This window comes from Conger conger, chromosome 4 (genome assembly GCF_963514075.1).
Source record: "Conger conger chromosome 4, fConCon1.1, whole genome shotgun sequence".
In the NCBI taxonomy this organism is placed as follows: Eukaryota; Metazoa; Chordata; class Actinopteri; order Anguilliformes; family Congridae; genus Conger; species Conger conger.
Window position 1 is genome coordinate 21,344,353 of NC_083763.1, and position 20,704 is coordinate 21,365,056.

Here is a 20,704-nt window from a genome sequence, read left to right on the forward strand (position 1 = left end):
GGAGGGATCCAAGAAACCTTTTGTCGTCTGGACAGACCACAAGAACTTGGCATACCTCCAAACAGCTAAAAGACTCAACTCACACCAAGCTAGATGGGCACTATTCTTTGGAAGATTCAACTTTGCACTTACCTACCGCCCAGACTCCAAGAACGTTAAGCCAGATGCCCTGTCCCGACAATTTAACACCTGTCCCGAGTGTGAGACGCCTGAGAACATCCTCCCGGTTTCCTGCACCATCGCGTCGGTGACTTGGAAGATTGAGGCGGTGATCCAGAACACGCCTCTACGTCCCCTCAGCTCCTCGGACACAGGTGCTGCAATCGTTACCGGACTTCCCCCCTCCGAAGGTAACACCACCATCCTCACCGTGGTGGACCGATTTAGTAAGGCAGCCCACTTCATCCCCCTACCTGGATTACCCACTGCCCAAGAGACCGCGGACGTACTAGTCAAGGAAGTGTTCCGCATCCATGGAATCCCCTCAGACATTGTATCCGACTATGGCCCACAATTAATTTCACAAGTGTGGAAAGCTTTCTGCCTGGCCCTCAGTGCCACGGCTAGCCTTTCATCTGGCTACCACCCCAAACCGAGAGGGCCAACCAGGATTTAGGAGCTGCCTTACGTTGTGTTTCTGCCAAGAATCCGGCCTCATGGAGCAAGATGCTCATCTGAGTTGAGTACGCGCACAACACCCTGCCCTGTGCTGCCACCGGAAAGTCTCCCTTCGAGATCTCTCTAGGCTCTCCCTCGCCACCCACATGAAATGATGCGCCAAGATTTGGAGGGATGCCAAGGCCGCGATTTTACGCACGGCAGACCGTAATCGGCGCTTCGCGGATCGCCACCACACACCAGCCCCAGCCTACAAACCAGGTGACTCCGTCTAGCTGTCCACTAAGGACATTCCCCTCCAAGACACCTCTCACAATCTGCAACCCCATTTCATTGGCCCCTTTAAGATCCACAGCATTATCAACCCATCCTCTGTTAAACTGTCACTCCCTGCTTCACTTAAGATTCACCCTACATTCCACGTTTCATGTATTAAGCCTGTATCCTCTCACCCCCTATGTCCCCTCATCCCCCACCCCCTCCCCCCCGCATCATTGATAACCACCCTGCTTTTACTGTGAAGAAACTATTGAACATTCGTAAGAGGGGCCGTGGTGTGCATTATCTGGTCGACTGGGCCTGCCTACCGTCCGCCTGTACTTCTGCCCAGCTGACAGCTTTCCTGGCTACCAGACTTTTTACATGGTGTACCGATTACGAGACTGACTTCTCCCTTGGTACTGCACTTTGGTTTTTGGCTGGATTTTACGTATATGAACATTGCTTGTTTTTTGACTACGCTCTCTGGATATTCGCCGAATAAAGCTCTGACGGGACTTTATTACACCCACGCACTCGTCTCAACCCTAGTATCACAAGTGACCATCACCTTTTTCCATCTGAAAACTGAAGGTCTCATGCTACTATGGCCCCCCTATGGTAGAAAATGCTTCAAGGTCACACCCTGAGGGAAAAAATGAAGGGTAGAAGTGTCCCTTTCTTGGCACGGACCTAGCCTGGTTAAATAAAGGTTTTAAAAAGCAAGGGCATTTTGGCAAAAAGGGCAGGGGCGGTAACTCCAACAGCCCAAAGGGGAAGCTTCATGTTCAACACTTACATTCACATTCTCATCCTTTTCATTACCAAAACTACACTATACTGTGGTTATGTGGTTATACCTGCATATGTCTATGAAATTCTGGAACAGGAGTGGAGACAGGATATATCCTTGGCAGGGCCTAAGGCCCACCTTGAACAGGTGCACCAGCAACTACTCACAAGAACACCCCGTCACCATAATACATCTTCATCGTCTTCATCAGGTTACACCTGAACAGAAATGTAATGTGTTGCTTTACTGTTCCTTGTGTATAGTAAAGTTAAGTTAAAGACTATCTCGCATTATCTTTAATTCCTCACTCAATTCTACATTGTTCAATGACAGGGGTGTTTTAGCACAGGACTAAGACAGCTGATTCTACTCATCAAGGTCTTGATTAAAGACCACGATTAGTTCATTAGTATAATCAGGTGTGTTACTGCTGGGTTAAAACAAAAACCTGCACCCACGGCGGCCCTTTTAGGATACGATTGGACACCTCTGACTTAAAAAACTACAAAGTATGTCGGATTGGCTCATTAAACCATATCTTCCATACGATACCAGCAGGGGGAGCTCGATTGACAAAGACGCAAAGCGGTTGTAGCAGCCAAATTAATTCTCTACGAATTCAATCGCTTCATTACACTTGGTGATAGAAATTAATTGTGGTCGTACAGTCAGTTTGATCTTTCTGCATAATAAATGATAGTGTCGGAGAATGCCCTATTGTCCGTGTTCAGTAAAAACTACATTAGCATTCATTGGCATACTTTGACTCGCGCTTACATTGACAGTTTATCTAAAAGAAGTACGGAGGTCAGATGTACCCGCTCCTGATGGTGGGCTTAAGATGCCTTATTGTAATACCTGCAATTTATTTATTGTCCGCTTGTCTGTTATTTTATGTAGTCATATCAAACAAGCGAATTTATTTATAAACACTTTGTGTCGGTGTAGGGTACATTCCATTCAGCTCCGTATTCTTTGATTCCCAACTCAAAAACAAATGCAATAGTGTGTTGTCTATATGCCGAGAAGACAGTATCTTAATGCACACAGACTCCTTGTAGCCACAAAAGCCCTGGTCCAATCAGAGAACAGCTGTTCTGTATAAGGAATCATTTTGCTTTCTTCAGCGTCCGGGCTGAGTGTGGGGTTACTAATCTCGGACAAGCGCCCGTGAGTCGACAGTTCCTTCAAACTGTGATTGTGCTCGGGAACTTCTTGGTCCCTTCAGCGAGAGGGGTCACGCGCATTGAACAATAGCTCCTCAAAGAAACAAGGAGAGCATCTTTGGCACAAACGGAGAAACTTTTCTCTGGTGACAGACGAATTACAAACATACTAAATATTGAACTTTCTCTCTCAACCTCTTCACATCTGTTGCACCAAATGTCTTTCCTATTACCACAGCACTTTTTGAAGTTTCACTGAGAAATAAGTTAATCTTTTTCAAAGAAGAAAAATAGTGCAGGCTGCGTCTAAAAATGGTATTTGGACCTTTTCCTCGGTTGGTCAAGCAAATATTGCTACTTGTGGTTCTGTCCACTGCCCAGGACACGAAAACCGAAGGGACAAAGGAAGATATCCCAGAAGGAGCTTCTACCTTGGCATTTGTCTTTGATGTGACTGGCTCCATGTACGATGATTTGGTGCAAGTCATTGAAGGAGCATCGAAAATCTTGGAGACATCTCTCAGCAGACCAAAGAAGCCTTTGTATAACTTTGCCCTGATACCTTTCCATGACCCAGGTAAGAGATAACTAGTCAACGTTTCCCTAGACTGCATGCTGGGGTACCTTGTTGATACTATGGATAAGTGATTTATATGTCAAGCCACGAACATTTCAATGAAATATGAATAGCATGCAACATTTAAAGTATACAAATATATTATTTGCAGAACAACCTACTGTGTGTGTGTGTGTGTGTGTGTGTGTGTGTGTGTGTGTGTGTGTGTGTTGCGTTGCATTTGAATAATGTTTCGAAGGTTTCCTGGATCCTGTTATCAATAGTAAATCCCGTGTGATAATTTTGTGATGCAAATATCATCTAACTATTTCCGGTGTATGTTGTCAAAAAAATGCCAGTGCAATTGCCTATGGGCGACTGTGACCTGAAAACGAACGCTATGAAATGAGCGTGCATCTCCGTGATATCTCTGAATAAGTTTCATTTGCATGTATATTGACTAGGTTGATGTGAGAATGTATTTTAAACAGTTGTAACACACTGTGTTTCTATTTACTTTTACCGTCAATGCGAATGGTTCCAGATGTTCTAATTAAAATGAATGAATAGGCGTTGAAACAGAATCGCACTTACTTGTCATAACGCGAGATATCTTAGTTTGTTCAGGCTTAATGGTCTCAGACAGGACCATCTCGCACCTTGTAGGCTAGTGGTATGAAAGCATTGTTTCCCCCAGATGTTCCACAGTTCTTTCACTGTCATTATCATTCCGCTCCACTTCATACCTTGACCGTACAGCACGCGGGGTTTTTTTTTTGCATTTGGGGAACTCCTGCCTGCGCCCTGTCCCCTCTGTGACAAGTGTGTTAAAAGATAAGTTAATAAACGCGGCGAAAGGGCATACATTACTAAGGAGAACAATATGCTGCCCAATATTGCCTACATTCAATCAAATGTGTAGCCTAGTGACAGAATTTTAGATGGATGATACATTAGAAAGGGCGGTTAAAATAGTAACAACATATTACTGGGTTCTCTTCGTCAGCCGGTTGAACTCTCCTCTTCAAAAGGAACGATGTAGGCTATGCTCGTCGTGACATCCTATGCAACCATCATGTGGAGTCACCATTTGTAATGTAGCATACCTCCATAAAATACGCGACGAGTTCCAAACACAGACGCAGTTCACATATTTCTGGTCGTGTATCAAAAGTTCGTAGTTTTGTTGTTATTCTGCAAACCGCAGATAAGGCAGTGGGTGAATGTGTAATTAAGAGGTGCGGAGAGGGAAATGCACTCTTCTTGATCCATATTAGCTTAAAACAAAGCCCCTGTAGGGGTTGTGTACTGGGGCAGAAGTGAGAACAAGAGGCGTCGAAGGATGCTTGGTCAGCATTAACAATGCGTAAACAGAGAGAAACGCCGTGATCGCACTCTCTTGGGACTCCCGGGGAGAGCTTGTTAAAAAAATCACAGACGGCTTTTCATACTTCTCGCACTGAACCTAGAACTGACGTACCGGTTGTTTCTAAACACCATGTGTCAAAGACATTTTCCTTCTTGTCTTTGGGGCTCTCTGGAATGTATTTGGAATAACTGTATCTGGTTATCCTTTCAAAGCATCATCCACTGTAACTAAACTGAGAGATTTGAAAAAAAAATCACAAAGGGGGAAAAATTGAGTAGAGGTTCCTTCGAGAGCAAGCCTGTCCTTCAAAGGAGTTCAGAACCAGTTTTCCAGATGTGTGGTTGTTACTAATATTATGCGAAAGTCAGCATGTTACATTCTTTAAGCATTTTTGCATGATATCATTTCAATAAAGCCTGTAGCCTTGCATGCCGGTACTGGGAAATAAATAGTTGAAGTGAGGGATACATCTTATATACAGATAGGCCTGTACAAAATGACCATGCCTGTGTGAAAAGTGTTTTAAACTGTGTTTTTTTAGTGGATTCCAGGTTTCACACTTTCAGCAGTGCAATTACAAAGGCATGCAGGCAGCTAAACTAAACAACAAAAATAATGGCCTGCTATGCATCAAATTTGTATTGAATTCATGAGTGTGTGGACTATGGGGCATTTTATTGCTATGTGCAATCCAACAACTGAATGAAAAGCTTTGAACATTTATTGCTGTGGGTTATTTCTGTCCCCCAAGGCTTGTATACACACATTATCGCATTTGATTGCTTACATGCAGCTCAATTTCTATTTGATGCTCAGGAAAATCTGCAGTGCTAATTGAATGCTAACATAGTTTATATGACCACATGTACCCTGTAAGAGTTAACACTGAACCTTTTACCTTGTGTAAATTACACTGTGCCAGGATTGCAACTAAACTAATTTCCCCAACTCCCCTTTTTAAAAAGGCTTTGGTAGCAATTCATATTGAACGTGTGTCATATTGACATAGTATCTTGTTCATAAGCAGCTTGATACTATCATATTTAATCATATCAAGAGGGACAGATGCATTTTACATGGAAGATGCATATAGATCTGCCTTTAAACTCTGTTCAAGTTCTGAAAGCTGTGCACACATTTTCTCCATTTCCCATTCCACACAGTGATAAGGAAGTACAGTTTGTTTGATTTGGCGGGCTTTGAATCAGAAGTCAAAACTACATTTTATTTACTTTGTAATCTGAGACGGTATACACAAACAGGAAAAGTGTGGGGTACTGGGGACTGGCTGTATGGGAGTAACGGGCAGGAAACGTTACTCTGTCCGGAGAACCCGGAATGGCTGATAGTCAAGTCAATGGCAGCGCTTGTGCAGCGCTAGTATGCGGAGCCACTGCCTGCCACCTTATGCGAATGTGAGAGGGACTGCAGCCAGGGGAATGCACACTGTTCTGGGGGAGGAAGGGGAGCTGCGGGGAAGGGGGTGGCTGTGCAAGCAGGCAGCAATCAGTTTCAGATGACTTCAAAGGGCTTGGGATGAACCCTTGGAAGCAGCGCGATGACTCAAAGTGAAGGATCCCTGTGTAAACACGGCGCACGTACGCGGGCTGTGATTCCCTGTAAACACAAGCCTCCTTGTATATTTTCACACGGCTGTTTCTTATTGGCCGTGTGGAAATAGGTCAGTGCTCAGGTCGGAAGGAAGAGCTCTGAGGTCATTTGACGGGAGATTGATGGGAGCTGCCATCTCTCTCTCTCCCTCTCGTCAGGAAATGAGCTCACAGGATGCCCCCGCTCTCCCACGACCCTCAGTCCGCTCATCGCCATGGCAGCACTTCCGACAGTTTAAAAAAAAAGCAAAAAAAAAGAGAAAACTCGTCCTTCATTTGCCCTACCATACGAGCATGGATGCAGCATCCGGCATCCAGTCTGGCAGTTTTGTTAGGCACGTTTTTGCATTCGTCATGGTAATTTTAGCCTCTGGTTCGACAGAAATGACTGCAAGACGGTTCAAACAGTACTACAAAGCCTCATACAGAAAGGCCTTTGTTTCTGAAGATTGTTCTTTTCTGCAGACTCTTCAGTCTGTCACAGATGGCAAAGCTGGGCCAGTGCTGTGCTGCTTTTCCACATCAGCCATATCAGTTCAGCTTTAAGAAGGCAATTAGTTTAACGGTTCAAGGGTGCTTTTCTCCTATCTATCATTTAGCCCTCATTTCATCTCTCAGCTCCAAAGGTACGGAGGGTACCCTGTGTTTAAGTGGTGAAATAAAGCTCTTGGAATGAGATGGGAGGTGTTGAGAGAGAGCTTTTAAACCTCATGCCTGTTCAAAGCCTCAGTGGGTTTTTTTTTACACATTGCTCTAGTCTGGATGCTTTGTCAGATTACAAAGGTCCTGAAATGATTGTGAATAAAGTCGATAATGATGCCATTAGCTGGGAATTCCAGAGAAAACCCCTGAAAATGGGAGTGTGCCGCAGTACATTGTAATTATGGGTTTTGTGTCTTTAATGATTTGCTTGGGATATTAAAATGTCCTCTAATTTTGGAATGTGTCATGCAGCTTTAAATACAGTCATTAAAAATATTTCCTTTGTCATTTTCTATTGTTTGATTATTTTGCTTGCTTTATCTTTTACTTTGATGTAAATATTTTGTTGTATCATAATTGCAATAGTGTTCAAATAGTATTTGTCTTTTTACACCATATTACAGTATTGAAAGAGGCAGAACAACCACCGCAGGATAATCTAAACTAATTTGACTATGTCTCCCAAATTTCTTTGTTTTTAGAGAATGAATCTTGAGAGTGGGCTGGATCATTTTGCATTACATTACAATAAATTACATGGCATTTAGCAGACGCTCTTATCCAGAGCGACGTACAACAAAGTGCAGATCAAACACAAGTACAAGTGCGAAGAGGACCTGAGAGGACAGTACAGTTCCGAGTCCTAGTGTAACCATACAGATATAATCGGAACCCTTGAAGAATACATCAACTTCCAAACTAGCATACCACAGTTGGTGGCTAGAATACCCTGAGTAAAACAATACAATAACTAATACAAAAAACAACAATATCGATACAACTATATAAGTGCCATTACAGTCTATGGCATATTTTGCCAATTGCTTTTCAGTCCTGTTGTGAATGGATAATGAGATATTGCCTGCATTTTTTACTGGCTCAATTTTTCAAGGTCTCCATACCCGGAGGGGAATTTCTAGAATCAACGTGATGTCATGAACTTGAGGCTGGAAGGTAGCGAATGGAAAATATGAGTCTGAGCGTTCCTATAGGAGAAAAGGGCATGTTAAAGACTGAATGGTTAGGGTAGGCATTAATCCAAAAAGACTTCACTCATTGGCAGCCATACTGGCTCGAGCTCTGGAAATAGCCTAATTGAATCTGCATTGGCTCACTGTATGGGCATATTCATATTCCAAGGTATCAAGGACCTGCAGAATAAAGCCCCATTTTTCACTACTCCCAGGGATGTAGAAGTGACATACTGGTATTAGCCAGGTGGCCATTGCAGTCAACGCTGGTACTGCTTATTCACTCAGGTCTGGCCCAGCTAGTAACCATGTGTGCAGACCTGTATATTTGTCATCTGTCTGATCATGATGAACCATATTCTGCTTTCTGTGAATGTATGGTTTAATCTAGACCAAGCTTGATGCAGTGCTGGATACTGTCTAGTTTTTGATAACCTAAGCAATAGGTAGACTTCAGTGGTAGGAAAATGGTGAGGATTGTTGGGCTGAATGGCTTGTTCTCTTCACTGTTATGTTATGCTATGCAATACTGTAAGTAAACATGTGGAGCAAAGAAACATGGTCTACGGCCACTTCTGTTCATCACCACTCTTTCACAGATGGTCACTGCTGTCTGATGGTCATATGCTGAATGGTGATGCTGTTTGCAGGAATGTAATCACTTACCAGGGGGTAAATGGACAGCATAGGAAAGCCTTTTCAAAATACTGTAGACGGCACCATTACTTGGAACTTCAATACAGTGGTTTTTACACTCAAAGTAAAAACTCTTACACAGCATAATGGATGTCTAGACAGTAGTGGTTCTTTTAACTTTCTGCTGATATAAAAAAAGGTCAGGAAAATTAAAACCTGCAGTACAGGTATTACATGTTTTATGACAAAAAAAAAGCCAACTTCCACATTTCATTCTCACAAACTTGATGATGTGATCCCTTGTTATTTTTTAAACACCTCTTTTTCCGAGCACTGTAATATTGCTAATGTCAAGCACGGCCAAAACATGGTTTGGGTAACAGAACTAGCGTACTGACTGACACGCGGTGTGTTTTATGATCAGGTCGAGTGCATGAGTGCGGCCCTCTTTCCTCTGGTGAGCCGCCCAGTTGTAAGTTTGGGGTCTGTGCGTGTATGTTTTAAGTAGGTTAGCGGAGGAGGGAGCAGGAGAGTCCCGGGAGATGGCGGCTCTTTGGTTCGCCGGAGCCCTGGCATATTGTTTGAATTACAGCGCTGGGCCCAGAGGAAGCCATTGTAATTTTGGTGGCTGAGAGGCTCTGGAGCTCTCTCTCACGGGCTGAGCCCTGCCATCCCTGGGGGAGGCTGCATTCTGCTGAAACATTTCCTGCTAACACCGCTCTGCTGGCACGCCTCAGTCTGTTTAGTCAGCGGCACAGCCATGCTTTGGGCCTAGACGGGTGGGATGAGGGGGCTGATGTTAGGGGCGTACTGACCACTCGATCAGTTTCACATCATCAGAAGACCATGTTCCGTGCTTTCCTCAGCACACACTGGTGGCACCTCAGGCCTCGGGCTTGGGGGAAGGGCACAGTGTTCTCTGTATGAGAGGGAACCCTACTGTCCCTGTGTTACCCACCCAGGTAGCCGTGAATGTACCTGCCTGTGCAGTCTGGGGTGGAGGCTGGGGGGTGAGACAGAGTCATATTGTGAGGGGATTGGGGAGGTAACTGACATTGTGGTGTACAGTGTTGAGGAATGGTAACGCTGAGCTTGCGTTAGCGCTGCTCTTAGCGACATTCCAACAAAAAGAGGACTCTGGTCCAAACCACAATGAGAACATTGAGGAACATTCACATCTCCTGTCTGTGGTTACTCTGTGCATGCACGCAGAGGTCCATCCTCTGTGGTCGGAAATGTGACCCCACCCCTCTGCCTGGCAATAACACAGAGGGCCCACATGCTTTTGTACCCAGGGACTGTTTTGACTGTTAGCATGCTGACATTCTCAACTGGCAAGAAATCAAGTCCACACGTTTAAGCAATTCCTTTAGTGATATAATTTCCTGCTTTGAATTCGGTAAGTGTTGAAATATTTTCTTCATTGTGGCCCATTTGTAGGCATTCAGAGTCTGGTGAAGATGCTTTATGCTTCAGCACTTCCCTATCACATGTCCAGCATTAGCGCGTAGTCGGCTCTGCACTCTGCTACAGCTAAGAGCTAAAAGCTAAAAGCTGCCCCCATTCCTTCCATTCATTTGGAAATAAAGGAGCCTGAGGGCAGGGCAGCCGGCAGTAATGGTTTGGTAAAAGTATTAATCAAGGCGGCTTTTTAAGAGGAAGGCAGACACTGCTCGAGGCCATTGGGCAGCAGACTCTGTGCTACTCACGTGCTTACAGGCCTTGCAGAAGCCTCTCCTCCCAGAGGCCAGGAAATGGGGCCCTAATGAGTGGTTACTCGCCCTCCAGAGGTGCATTCTGGGAGTACTGTCCCGTAGAACAATGTTCCATGCAGGCTTGAATGAAGCCTTTGTTTGAGTCTCATAAGATGCTGGTTTGAACCTGAATTTATTGCCACGGCACATACTTATGAACAAGTGGTAGGTCCTGCTTTTCAGAGGTGACAGTGATGGCAAAGATACAATTACGGCTGCAAACTGCTCTGACTTTGCTAGATTACAATGTTTGTTTTGTTACAGTGCTGCTTTTGTGCATCTTCTTGAGGTTTTATTTGGGATTCTGCCCTTTGCTACCTCACAAGTCATAGAGGAAGAGATGTGTGACTGCAGTTTGTTGGCAGTGCTTTACATCCCATTGATAAGTCCCTGTGCTGTCTTCCTCTCATACCATGGTATCTTCTCACTAAATTTAGTTCTGATTTCTGCTATGTATGCATTATTCGATGGGTGCAATAAAGTAGTGCAATTCCTTTACTGTGTGAACTTCAATAATTAGGCTATTGTCATGCCATCACACATACTATGATTATCTTTTGTTTCAAGTCTAAAATACCTGCATTTGCTATGCAGACACATTTTTAAGAAAACTGGAGTTTTCAATTTTCATATTTGGGAAATAACAAAAAACCACTGCTGCTCATACTGTTCATAATGTTTTACAGCTGCATTCCGGCATTGTTTATCCAGCCCGTTCAGGTTGCTCCTGCGTTGCTCAGCCAAGCAGTGGTCAGAGGTTACATCTGAGAAAGGATCAATCTCATTGTCATCTCTCAAAATAACACAGCCTTATGTGACACGCCAGCCCAGGAATCCTGGGGTTATCTTTAGAACCTCAGAAGAATGTTCTAGACAGAAAGAAGAATCTGGCAAAAATAAAAGCCTTCGGTGACAGCCAGATTGCGAAGGCATCTTGTGGAAGCAAACTCGAAAACATTCACAGTTTTAACTTCTGGAAATCATTTCTGGGAGCATGACTTATGAAACATGAATGTATTTTTTCTTGCTGTGAAATACTGTAGTATGTCCATACTTTTCCACTGCATCTGAGGTAACAAGATCCTTATGGAGAATATTTGAATCTTAAAGGGACAATAGATAAGATTTTTGTATTAAAACATTGTTAATAGACGATTGTAAATCCCTTCCTATTGTTGAAAAAAGCTCACTGACATGTTGACTCACCCTCTGCCTGTGTTTATAGTCCTTAAATTCTGGTTTCAAAATATACAGTTGATGGGCCGTCACTCTGCACCGAAACATTCCACAGCTGTACAATAATTCAAGCTCATTGGTTGAAAAATGGTTCTAATTGCCACAGCCAATGGCGTGGGGGGTTATTCTGATTGTTCTCGTGTAGCTGCCCAAATTGCACTCCTGAAACTCTGTATACTATTGCTTATTATCCAAGCGAAAACTACATGTCTAGTTATAAAGCAATACCAGTTCGCTATCGGTAGCAGCAAGCAAATTAGCCATAGTTAGCTCGATGAATTTACAAATATCGAACATAGGCTATACGAACATAGCGTTGCGAGCATTGTTGCACATGCGTTGTGTTTCAGGTGGATATTTGTAATTCCTCAAAGTTTAGTCTGCCATTTTGTACAGTAATTTGCAACATCTGTCAGTGTTTACCATTCACAGACAAAATAGTTTTAGGAACAATACTATTCAGTTTCACGTCTTTTTCATCAAATGAATCATTTGGAATTTGAAGTTAATAATTTGTTGGTTGTGAACAAAAGTGCCATTCGTTTCATTTATGCTTGCTATCCTCTGTGATCATATCAAATATATAAAACATATAACTTTATTGTGCACGTTCCAGACCTAAGCATTGCATAGCCATTTGATCTCACCCTTATTCCTCTGTGGGGATACATGTAGGGGATATGCCCCTAAACCTCTATAATATATGTCCCACTAGCTGCTCAGGTTGTTCCCTCTGTTGGCTCCGCGTTTGCTTCCTGACACTCCCATGCCCTCAAACTGAATAGTGGTGTGGGCCTCAGGACCATGCTGTGGCAGGTTTATGGGGTTCATAACACTGGCCCTCAGGATTACTCAGCTCAATGACCTTCCTCCACACATCCTTGTTCCAAGCGTACAGCAGGCCCCTATTTTGCTCTTGCCAGACCAGTCACGTCCACCCAAATTGGAACCAGATCACAGTGGAAGTCCTGAGGGCATATCCTGAGCGGAGACCCTCACCCTCTTCTCCCCTAGTCAGCGGCAGACCACCTCTGCTCCTGCTTGTTAACCACTCGACCATTAGCCTGCTCATCCCCAGGCATTCTACCCTCCACCGCAGTTGTCAGTGACGTGCCTCTGCTAACAACGTAGATAACCTCTCCCAGCTATGCGCATGATCAGTCTCTGAGTGACAGACAGCAGCACGTCTCCACCAGTCAACGACTGACTTCAAAAGTGCTGCTAAACAAAGACTGAGGAATCTTTGCCGCCAATCTTGAGATCATATGGTTTTTGGGGCATTGATAACAGACTTATCAATTAGTCTGTTTTTTTTTTGTAGTATCACCTTGATCATGAAGAGATTTTTGGGGAAATTTCAAACTTAAGGTCTGGTTAAGGTATAGGTCTCTAACCTGACCTGGAAACTGAAAGAGGTTATTTTTCATTACTCTCACTCTCTCTTTTGGTGTAACAAGATGGAACAACAAGCCAGTGTCCTGGCAAAATGTTGCCTGGGCCATCAAGCAATCAGAGGAATGTCATACTATTTGTATTTGAGCAATTTAATATTTTGAATTTTAGTTTAATTTTAAAATGTGGATAGATGATTTTCCAGGAGAGAATCTCCGGGGGGGAAATCCTCAGTATTTGGGGTATAGGGGTCATTAGTGGTTGATGAAGTCAGAGAGAAGAGAAGTGATGTGAAGTGGAACCAAAAGCATTGTGCTTTGTAATCCTGTCCCTCAGGGCTCTGGAACGACAGCAGTGTTTCCTGAAGTCAGCCTAAATAAGCAAAGCTTGGGCTCTCAACTTATGAAGTCAAGTATTGTTTTTACAATAATTCTAAGCCCAATGACAGGACTTATGCTTCTTTTGTGTTTTGTACTCTACAGAATCTGTTTTCAGTTTACTGTATGGGCCGTACTTGTAACTGTAATGTATATGGAAAAAATTATCTCTAAGTTAAACAGAGTTATAGTTCATTGAATGTTAAACTGAGGGGTTGCCATTTTATATATATTTTCATCCATTATAAACTGAAGCACCACCTTGATGAACCATGCCATTGAAATACACAATCCAATTTGCTCTGAAAAGGGTTTGCCCTCATTTTTGCCAACTTCCTTTGCATCCTCAAAGTAGAGCCCTAAGTATCCTATCAGTCGCTTACTCATTAGCATATAGCATCCGTGCCCTGCAGCAGTATAGTATTGATCTAGTAGCACTAGTATTGATCTCTCATCACTTCAGCTGTGGGAGCAGCTGCCCCTTTGGTCCTCTCAGGCATTTCTCTTTTCACCTGCATGGGCCATGCATTCCGCCAGTCTTTCAGATCGCCTCAAATTCCAGCACAGCAAAGTTGAAACCGAGCCAATGTTTCTGAGCATCACGCCCCCATTGACCGCAAACACCCCTCCCCGCCACCGCAAACACATGCACCTCTTTGATTCCCAACCCCCTTTTCTCACCATCTCAAATCCCTGCTCCCTCTTTAGAAAAGGCCAAAGAGATTGTGGGTTTAGCCTGAGGAATTCTGCCACTGCCTCACTTCAGCTGATGAATAATTGCATTGTCAGACTGAGGGAGAGGGGTGGGGGGTGGTAATTATATTAAAAGAACAGTGGTCCTACTCAACGTTTGAGAGACCTGCTGGGACCTCCTGGGAGCAGGGGGCACCGCTATTCTAATTGGGATTATGTTAAGCATGTGCTGCAGTTGTATTTGAAAAGTGCTGCCAATTATTACACTTACCACACAATTACATAGTGCTCTCATAGACTTGCATATTTAGCAACTTAATGAAACTCTATATCTTTATTGAATTAGACAGCTGCTAATTTGTTAGTACATGCACATCTTCTTTTAAACAATAAACAATCACAGTGGAATGCCACATATTACCAATGAATTTCAATCTGCTTTAAATAAATACAGTAATTGCTGCTGAAAGCAAGCCTGACAATCCATAATGGTAACTCTCATTGGTGTAATATCTGGAGTTGATGTAGTTCTGAGGTTGCAGTGTTTTATGTCCACTGAGATGTGTGCATTATAAGCTTTACCTTTGTTCTTTCAATCACATTATTGCATGGTAATTTTTATCGATATTACTTGCAAATGGTATCTTAGAGCATTAGTAATAATCATTGTATTGTGTTGTTGCCTGCAGGTTGTTATAAATGGTAAATAGTTGGCATTATATGGTTGGTTTATATAGCACCTTTATCCAAAGCGCTGTACAATTAATGCTGCTCATCGACCCATTCTTACATACACTCACACACCAACAGCAATTGGCTGCCATGCAAGGTACCAACCAGCTCGTCAGGAGCATTTAGGGGTTAGGTGTCTTGTGAAAAGTGTAAATAGAATTATGCTACATTTCACACACCTCTAAAAGACATCACTTGCCAGGACCACCATGAGTGCTAGGCAGGTTAGGCAGCGGCCAAGCTGAAAAGTTTATTTCCTCTTACTATTGAAACATTACATCCTCCCCTTTCAAATGTAGTTATTTTTCTGCAAGGCTTTTCCATACATTTAGCATGTATCTGAATTTTCTTTCACTTAAATCCTGTTGTTTCCCTTGTTTAGCATAGTTTACTTATTTGTCACAATGAATCTATGCTGAAACACAGCAAGCCTTTACATTACATACATAGGCATTGTGAAGTCTGTAGTGAATTTGTACATCCTTCAGTTTATATGATTTTATCATTTCAGTCAGTTCTTGGCCATTGCTGGTGGTTGATCACCACATATAATGGGAAGGATCTCCATATCTGCACAGGGCAAACAAAAATAATATTAATCTTTAATCTTAATTATTTGCTAGGACCAGTGCCAAGAATATATGAGCTGGGAGACAGGCAAAGGAGGGACAACAGGTGGCTGTTGACATCACAGTTCATTCACAAAATTAGCTTTTTTACTCTTGTGCAAGCTTGAATTTCATAACAAAAATATATTATAGAATATATATTATATTTATATTTGAACCTTATTGAACCATTGATCTGTCATATTCATAATGGTTATGAGCTATCTGTGCACAAACCATGTGCTATTAATGCTGTTACAACTGTTATATAAATGATGTATGACCTGGCTTTTGCCAGTCTAGTTTCATCGTCAGATTCATTAAGGCTTCACCGAGCACGGCTGGGGTATCTACAGTACATTACGCTACTGAAAGAGATGATCAGCAAGCATTGACTTTGCATTACAGGGCAATTTTACTATGCCTTTTTTTGACCCAAGGGAAAAGTGGTGAAAGATGGAAGGAGAAAGGAGCTTTTGTTCTGGGGGAACTCAAGACATGACATCTCACCTGCAGAAAATCCCAGTGGTTGAAAGGTCCAGTCATATAGAATCTGTAATATTATTACAGCTCTATGCATTGCTGATGAGTGAATAGAGAATAATGTTCTGGAATATACTGTATAAACATCACAAAGAGCAAGTTCAGGGAACCACCAGTTATTGACTGTGCTCCCATTACCAAGAGAATACAAGAGAAAACATCTATTCAGAAAGGAGCTTGGTTTGGATATTTCAGACACTCATAAATACAGTCTAGTATGTCGAGAAAATACTTGGTAATTATAGAAAGAAGAATTTGCCTTGATTTATGATGGAAAGGCTCAGACAATAAAAGGGATGAACTCAGGCAAAAGGGATTGCACATCCTTGAGATAAAATGCATTTTCCGGACATCTTGTTAAACCATCATGAAGATCCTTCTCAAAGCCTGGAATTCCAGTGTGTTGCACAACCTGGGAAACTTATCACGAGAAAAAAAGCATGGGCACCCTGTCACACTGCATGATTCCTAGAAGGTCTTTTTAAGCCATGGAGAATCAGGATATTCAGCATGCTCTGAGATGCTTTAATTAGTTATTTATAGTTAGTTGAAATGGTGTATTCAGAGAGAGGTGTTTCACCCCAGAGACTGAAAATGTTCTGGACTGTTGGTGTGATTACTTCCCCAGCTATACAGGCTTCCTTGCCCATGGCACACTAGGACATATCCACATTCGTTTCCCAGACCGCTCCACTGTTTGACTTGGGCAAAACTGACTTCTTCAGAGGAATTTCCTGATATTTCAGCTCTCTGGATGAGTGGTAAATGCTGACCTGCTAATGTTGATCTCATTGAAGAAGAAAACAAAACAATATACGTGTGACCCTTTGTACATGACACTGGAATTCCAATATCATGCCAAGAACAAAACACATAAATCCGATTTCCAGTGAATTACCTTCACCTAATGTCCTAGGCAAAGTTTAGATAGTGCTGGAGGGAGGCCATTCTTTTCCGTTTGCTTCTCTGTTAGCATTTAAGCACACACGTGGGGGCAAGATATTTCCACATGCGACCACAGATAAATCCTCTGAGAGAAGAAGGTTAAAATTACCAGAATTAAATTCAGTTGTTCCTCTTGTCAACTACATAAACCTTTAACAAATCTTTAACTCCATTTCCATAAAATGATTAGCATTTGGCATTTGTCCTGTTCTTGTGTCTTGTTTTGTTAATCCCCTGGTCATACTTCTTAGCATTCTTTCCACCTGAGATCATGCATGTGTTCCTGTTTACTCCATTTGTGTTATTTATCATCAGGACAACAGGAAACAAATTTGGTTACCTTTACACCAGTTACCAACCACCGCATTATATTTTCACAATGTTCCCATGATTTTGAAAACACATTTTAAAACCTTTCCACAACAATTACAGCACTGAGGGAATCCCATGTATTATCTGTGTTATCACTTTCTTACATTGCCTTATCATGGAAAAGCTCAGCAGCACATGTACCAGAGGGAGATGGTTGTATTTTTTTAAACCAGATGAAAACCACCTTAATCAAGAAAATATGAATGTAGAATATTTTTTTCCATTCATGAAAAGCAAAAGTTTCATTCCCTAACAAGCAGCCAAATACATATCCCTGTTAGTTTGAAAGAGGTTTTGATTGCTCAAGTGTTCCTTGACTTCAAGTGTTTTTCAACTGCCAAATTTGAGCATTTGGAAAGACTTTGCTGGGTACAGTACATCATATTTTTTAATTTATGTAGTATTCCACATGAAAGGCTGACCTAACTGGAACATTTGGCCACTGTAGAATATGTACAGTGTGATCCAGAATGATTTGCACTCTTGATAAAAACGCAGTCAAACATGATAGTTAACTTAAGCTTTATTTCCAACATGCGTAAAGTAGTGTGCTTTATTAATGATTCAACATAATCAAACAAAGTCTTGCATTTTTCAAATAAAACTAATATTTTCCCAAAAACAGGTTCCACAATTATTCTCAGCCCTGGTTTATTACTTTGTGCAAACACCTCTGGCAAAGATGACAGCCATGAGTCTTTAGGAGTCCTTTCGGGTAATTGTTGAATTCATTGTGCCATTGATCTTAAATAGTGCTCCTTGAATGCATTCCATTTCGCTGTCAAACATGTTGATATGTGTATGGCCAAAACATTCAATTTTGGTCTCATCTGACCATAGCACTCTCTTCCAGTCATAATTCCAATGTAGTTTGGGAAACTCAAGATGCTTGGTTTTTGTTATGTACGGTGCTGAAGACCCAGATGCAGACCAACAGATAATCCAAAATCGTAGTTTATTAGTCCATAATTGTAGCCAGTAGATCCAATACAAGGACAAAAACAGAAGGCACAAGAATGGTCGAAAAAACAGGCAAGAAGGTCAAAAATCCAGAAAATCAAAAGGCGAAAGTACAAAAGGGTGTAGGCAAAAATCGAAGTCAGGAAACAAAGCAGAATATCAAAAACCAGAAAATCAGAATGGCAAACAAAACAAGAGGGTAAGGCAGGCTTGACAAAGGCTAAACAAATAGACAACAGGTGGGGAAACATAATAGGGTAATAACATCATCACAGAAGGGAGACGAAAACGCGGACTGGATGCACGTAACCAACATGTAAAACATACGGCTCCGGGTTAGGGAGTAGACATTTGCATAGATTGAAGACGTAGTGATAGTTAGAGACAGGTGCGAACACTTCGCTGAAACTAAGCGAGTAATCAGGGATAGCATAGGGAGGCGGAGTTATAGAACAGTCCAGAAATACTAAGAGATTGCGTTAGTGAATTAGTTATGTCAATACTTCTAAACTACCCAATACAAGTGACTGTTAGTTAGTTAGTTAGACAGACAGTAAGTGTATTCATCGGATTAGTACTGTACAATATCTAGATTAGTAGTAGTTAGTAAGAATAGTGCTTTACAACATTTAACTACCAAGAAAAAGCAGGAAGTAAGAATCGCGAGTTTGGAAGGAATGTTTGAAAACCCGAAACTACCGTAAACACCCGAATAGACACGCTGACAGGGGAGTGATTAGGCTGGTAAACATTCAGACGCAGACATAACAGGGGATGACAAATGAGAACTGTAATGGAAAACAATAACCGAGGATGTATGAAAAATGAATAAATAACAAGAATAAACATAAATACACACAGGACAGATACAGAAACATAACAGTTTTGTTTATTGTGCTCAGTAAGGGCGGTCCTTGTGGCATCCTTCCAAAGAGTTTGCCATTTGGAGGTGCCATTTTATGATTTTTTAAAAACTTGATGACCCCAAGACATAACCAATCTCTTATCCGTCCGTAGGGACAAGATGCACGTGTGTCCTCTTCCTGTTACTTAACATTCCATATGTTTTGCATAATTTTTATTTTATCGACAATGATTGTTAGGGGTTTGGCATCTGTGGTCTTCAGAAAAATGTAATTATTAAATAAAAAACATTGAAACATGACAGTAACTATTTACATAAAAATATAGACTGTAGTTTTCCCAAATATTTGAACATACAATATAGATCATTGTCTATGTTGTTTATTATATGCAGCCTTTTTTCTCTATTTTTCTTATCGGTGCCAATAATCCTGGAGCCCATTTCATATGACTACAGTGCTCACAAAGCTTTGAGAAGAATCTTTATGATAGTTCCTTTTTCAGAAACGTATTAAACTTTTATTCCAAGGCATTCATCCCATTAAAATGTCTGACATCAACAGGAATGTTTCCTTTTTCAATTTTTAATAATTTTTCTGATTATACTAGATTCTCAGCCCTTAATTGTTCCTTTTGGTCATTTGATAGAACTGGAAGGCTACCACTATATTTCTAGTTTCAATGGCATGCACATAACAAATTGTACTTTTTTGTGTGGGGCTGTTGTAGATACTCAAGTGTCTAATTGGTAGTTAGTAGTTAGTGTTAATGCTCTGCACAAATAACTCTTTGCTTGCTTTACTGCAACTTGCTTTATCATTTACTGTTCGTACAGATATCTACTGTAGGCGTGCCTGTGACATGGCTAAGGTGTGTGTGTGTGTGTGTGTGTGTGTGTGTGTGTGTCGGGCGGAGGTTAAACCCACAAAAATTCCAATGAATGCCAAATTGAATGTACTTCTGGATGCATTCACAGATATACAATGTATTTAATAACCAACCCGTTTGCGCACCACCCTCAAATGTTGTCAGTTCGAGAACTTATTTGTGCTTCCACATAGCATTACTGCTGTGTTCTGTTTGCTGTATTGAATTACTTATAAATAAGACTTAACAGCTCATTAAACTGCGAGAAGGGCATCGAAATAAAACATTAAGTCATTGCAATGGTTCATGGTTTTTAAGACGTACTCAAGAACATACCGGAGTCAAGAGGTATTTTCCTCACGCTGGAGAACAGCTGATGAGCATGGAAACGAGTGAACGTGTAATGAGGAGATGCTGGTGATGGAGCCATAGCCAATTAGTACCAGCAGGGTGCATCGTTAAAATGGGGTTTATGGATTGTGTTAGCAGCACGACCCCATAATGTAATATCGTTTAATTACACTTATATTTTTCCCCTCAAATGATTAACTTTTTAATCACATTCAGCACCAAGCATAATCACTGTGGGAAGAAGATGCAGAGTCTGCACACTGAAAATGGAAGTGCATTATGATTCTCTCCCATTCAAACTTGTGCAATACTGTGATTAAGTTAAGCAGGG

The 20,704-nt window shown here is 41.8% G+C and overlaps 1 protein-coding gene across 1 annotated transcript in view; it reads left to right on the top strand.

Moving 5' to 3' along the window:
- The first annotated feature begins 2,838 nt into the window (after positions 1–2,838).
- hmcn1 (hemicentin 1) overlaps positions 2,839–20,704 on the top strand; it is a 96,855-nt gene continuing 78,989 nt past the window's right edge. Inside the window, exon 1 of the mRNA XM_061237250.1 lies at positions 2,839–3,412. Coding sequence (XP_061093234.1) covers positions 3,148–3,412 — 265 coding nt within the window. The 5' untranslated portion in view covers positions 2,839–3,147. The remainder of the gene's footprint in view (positions 3,413–20,704) is intronic.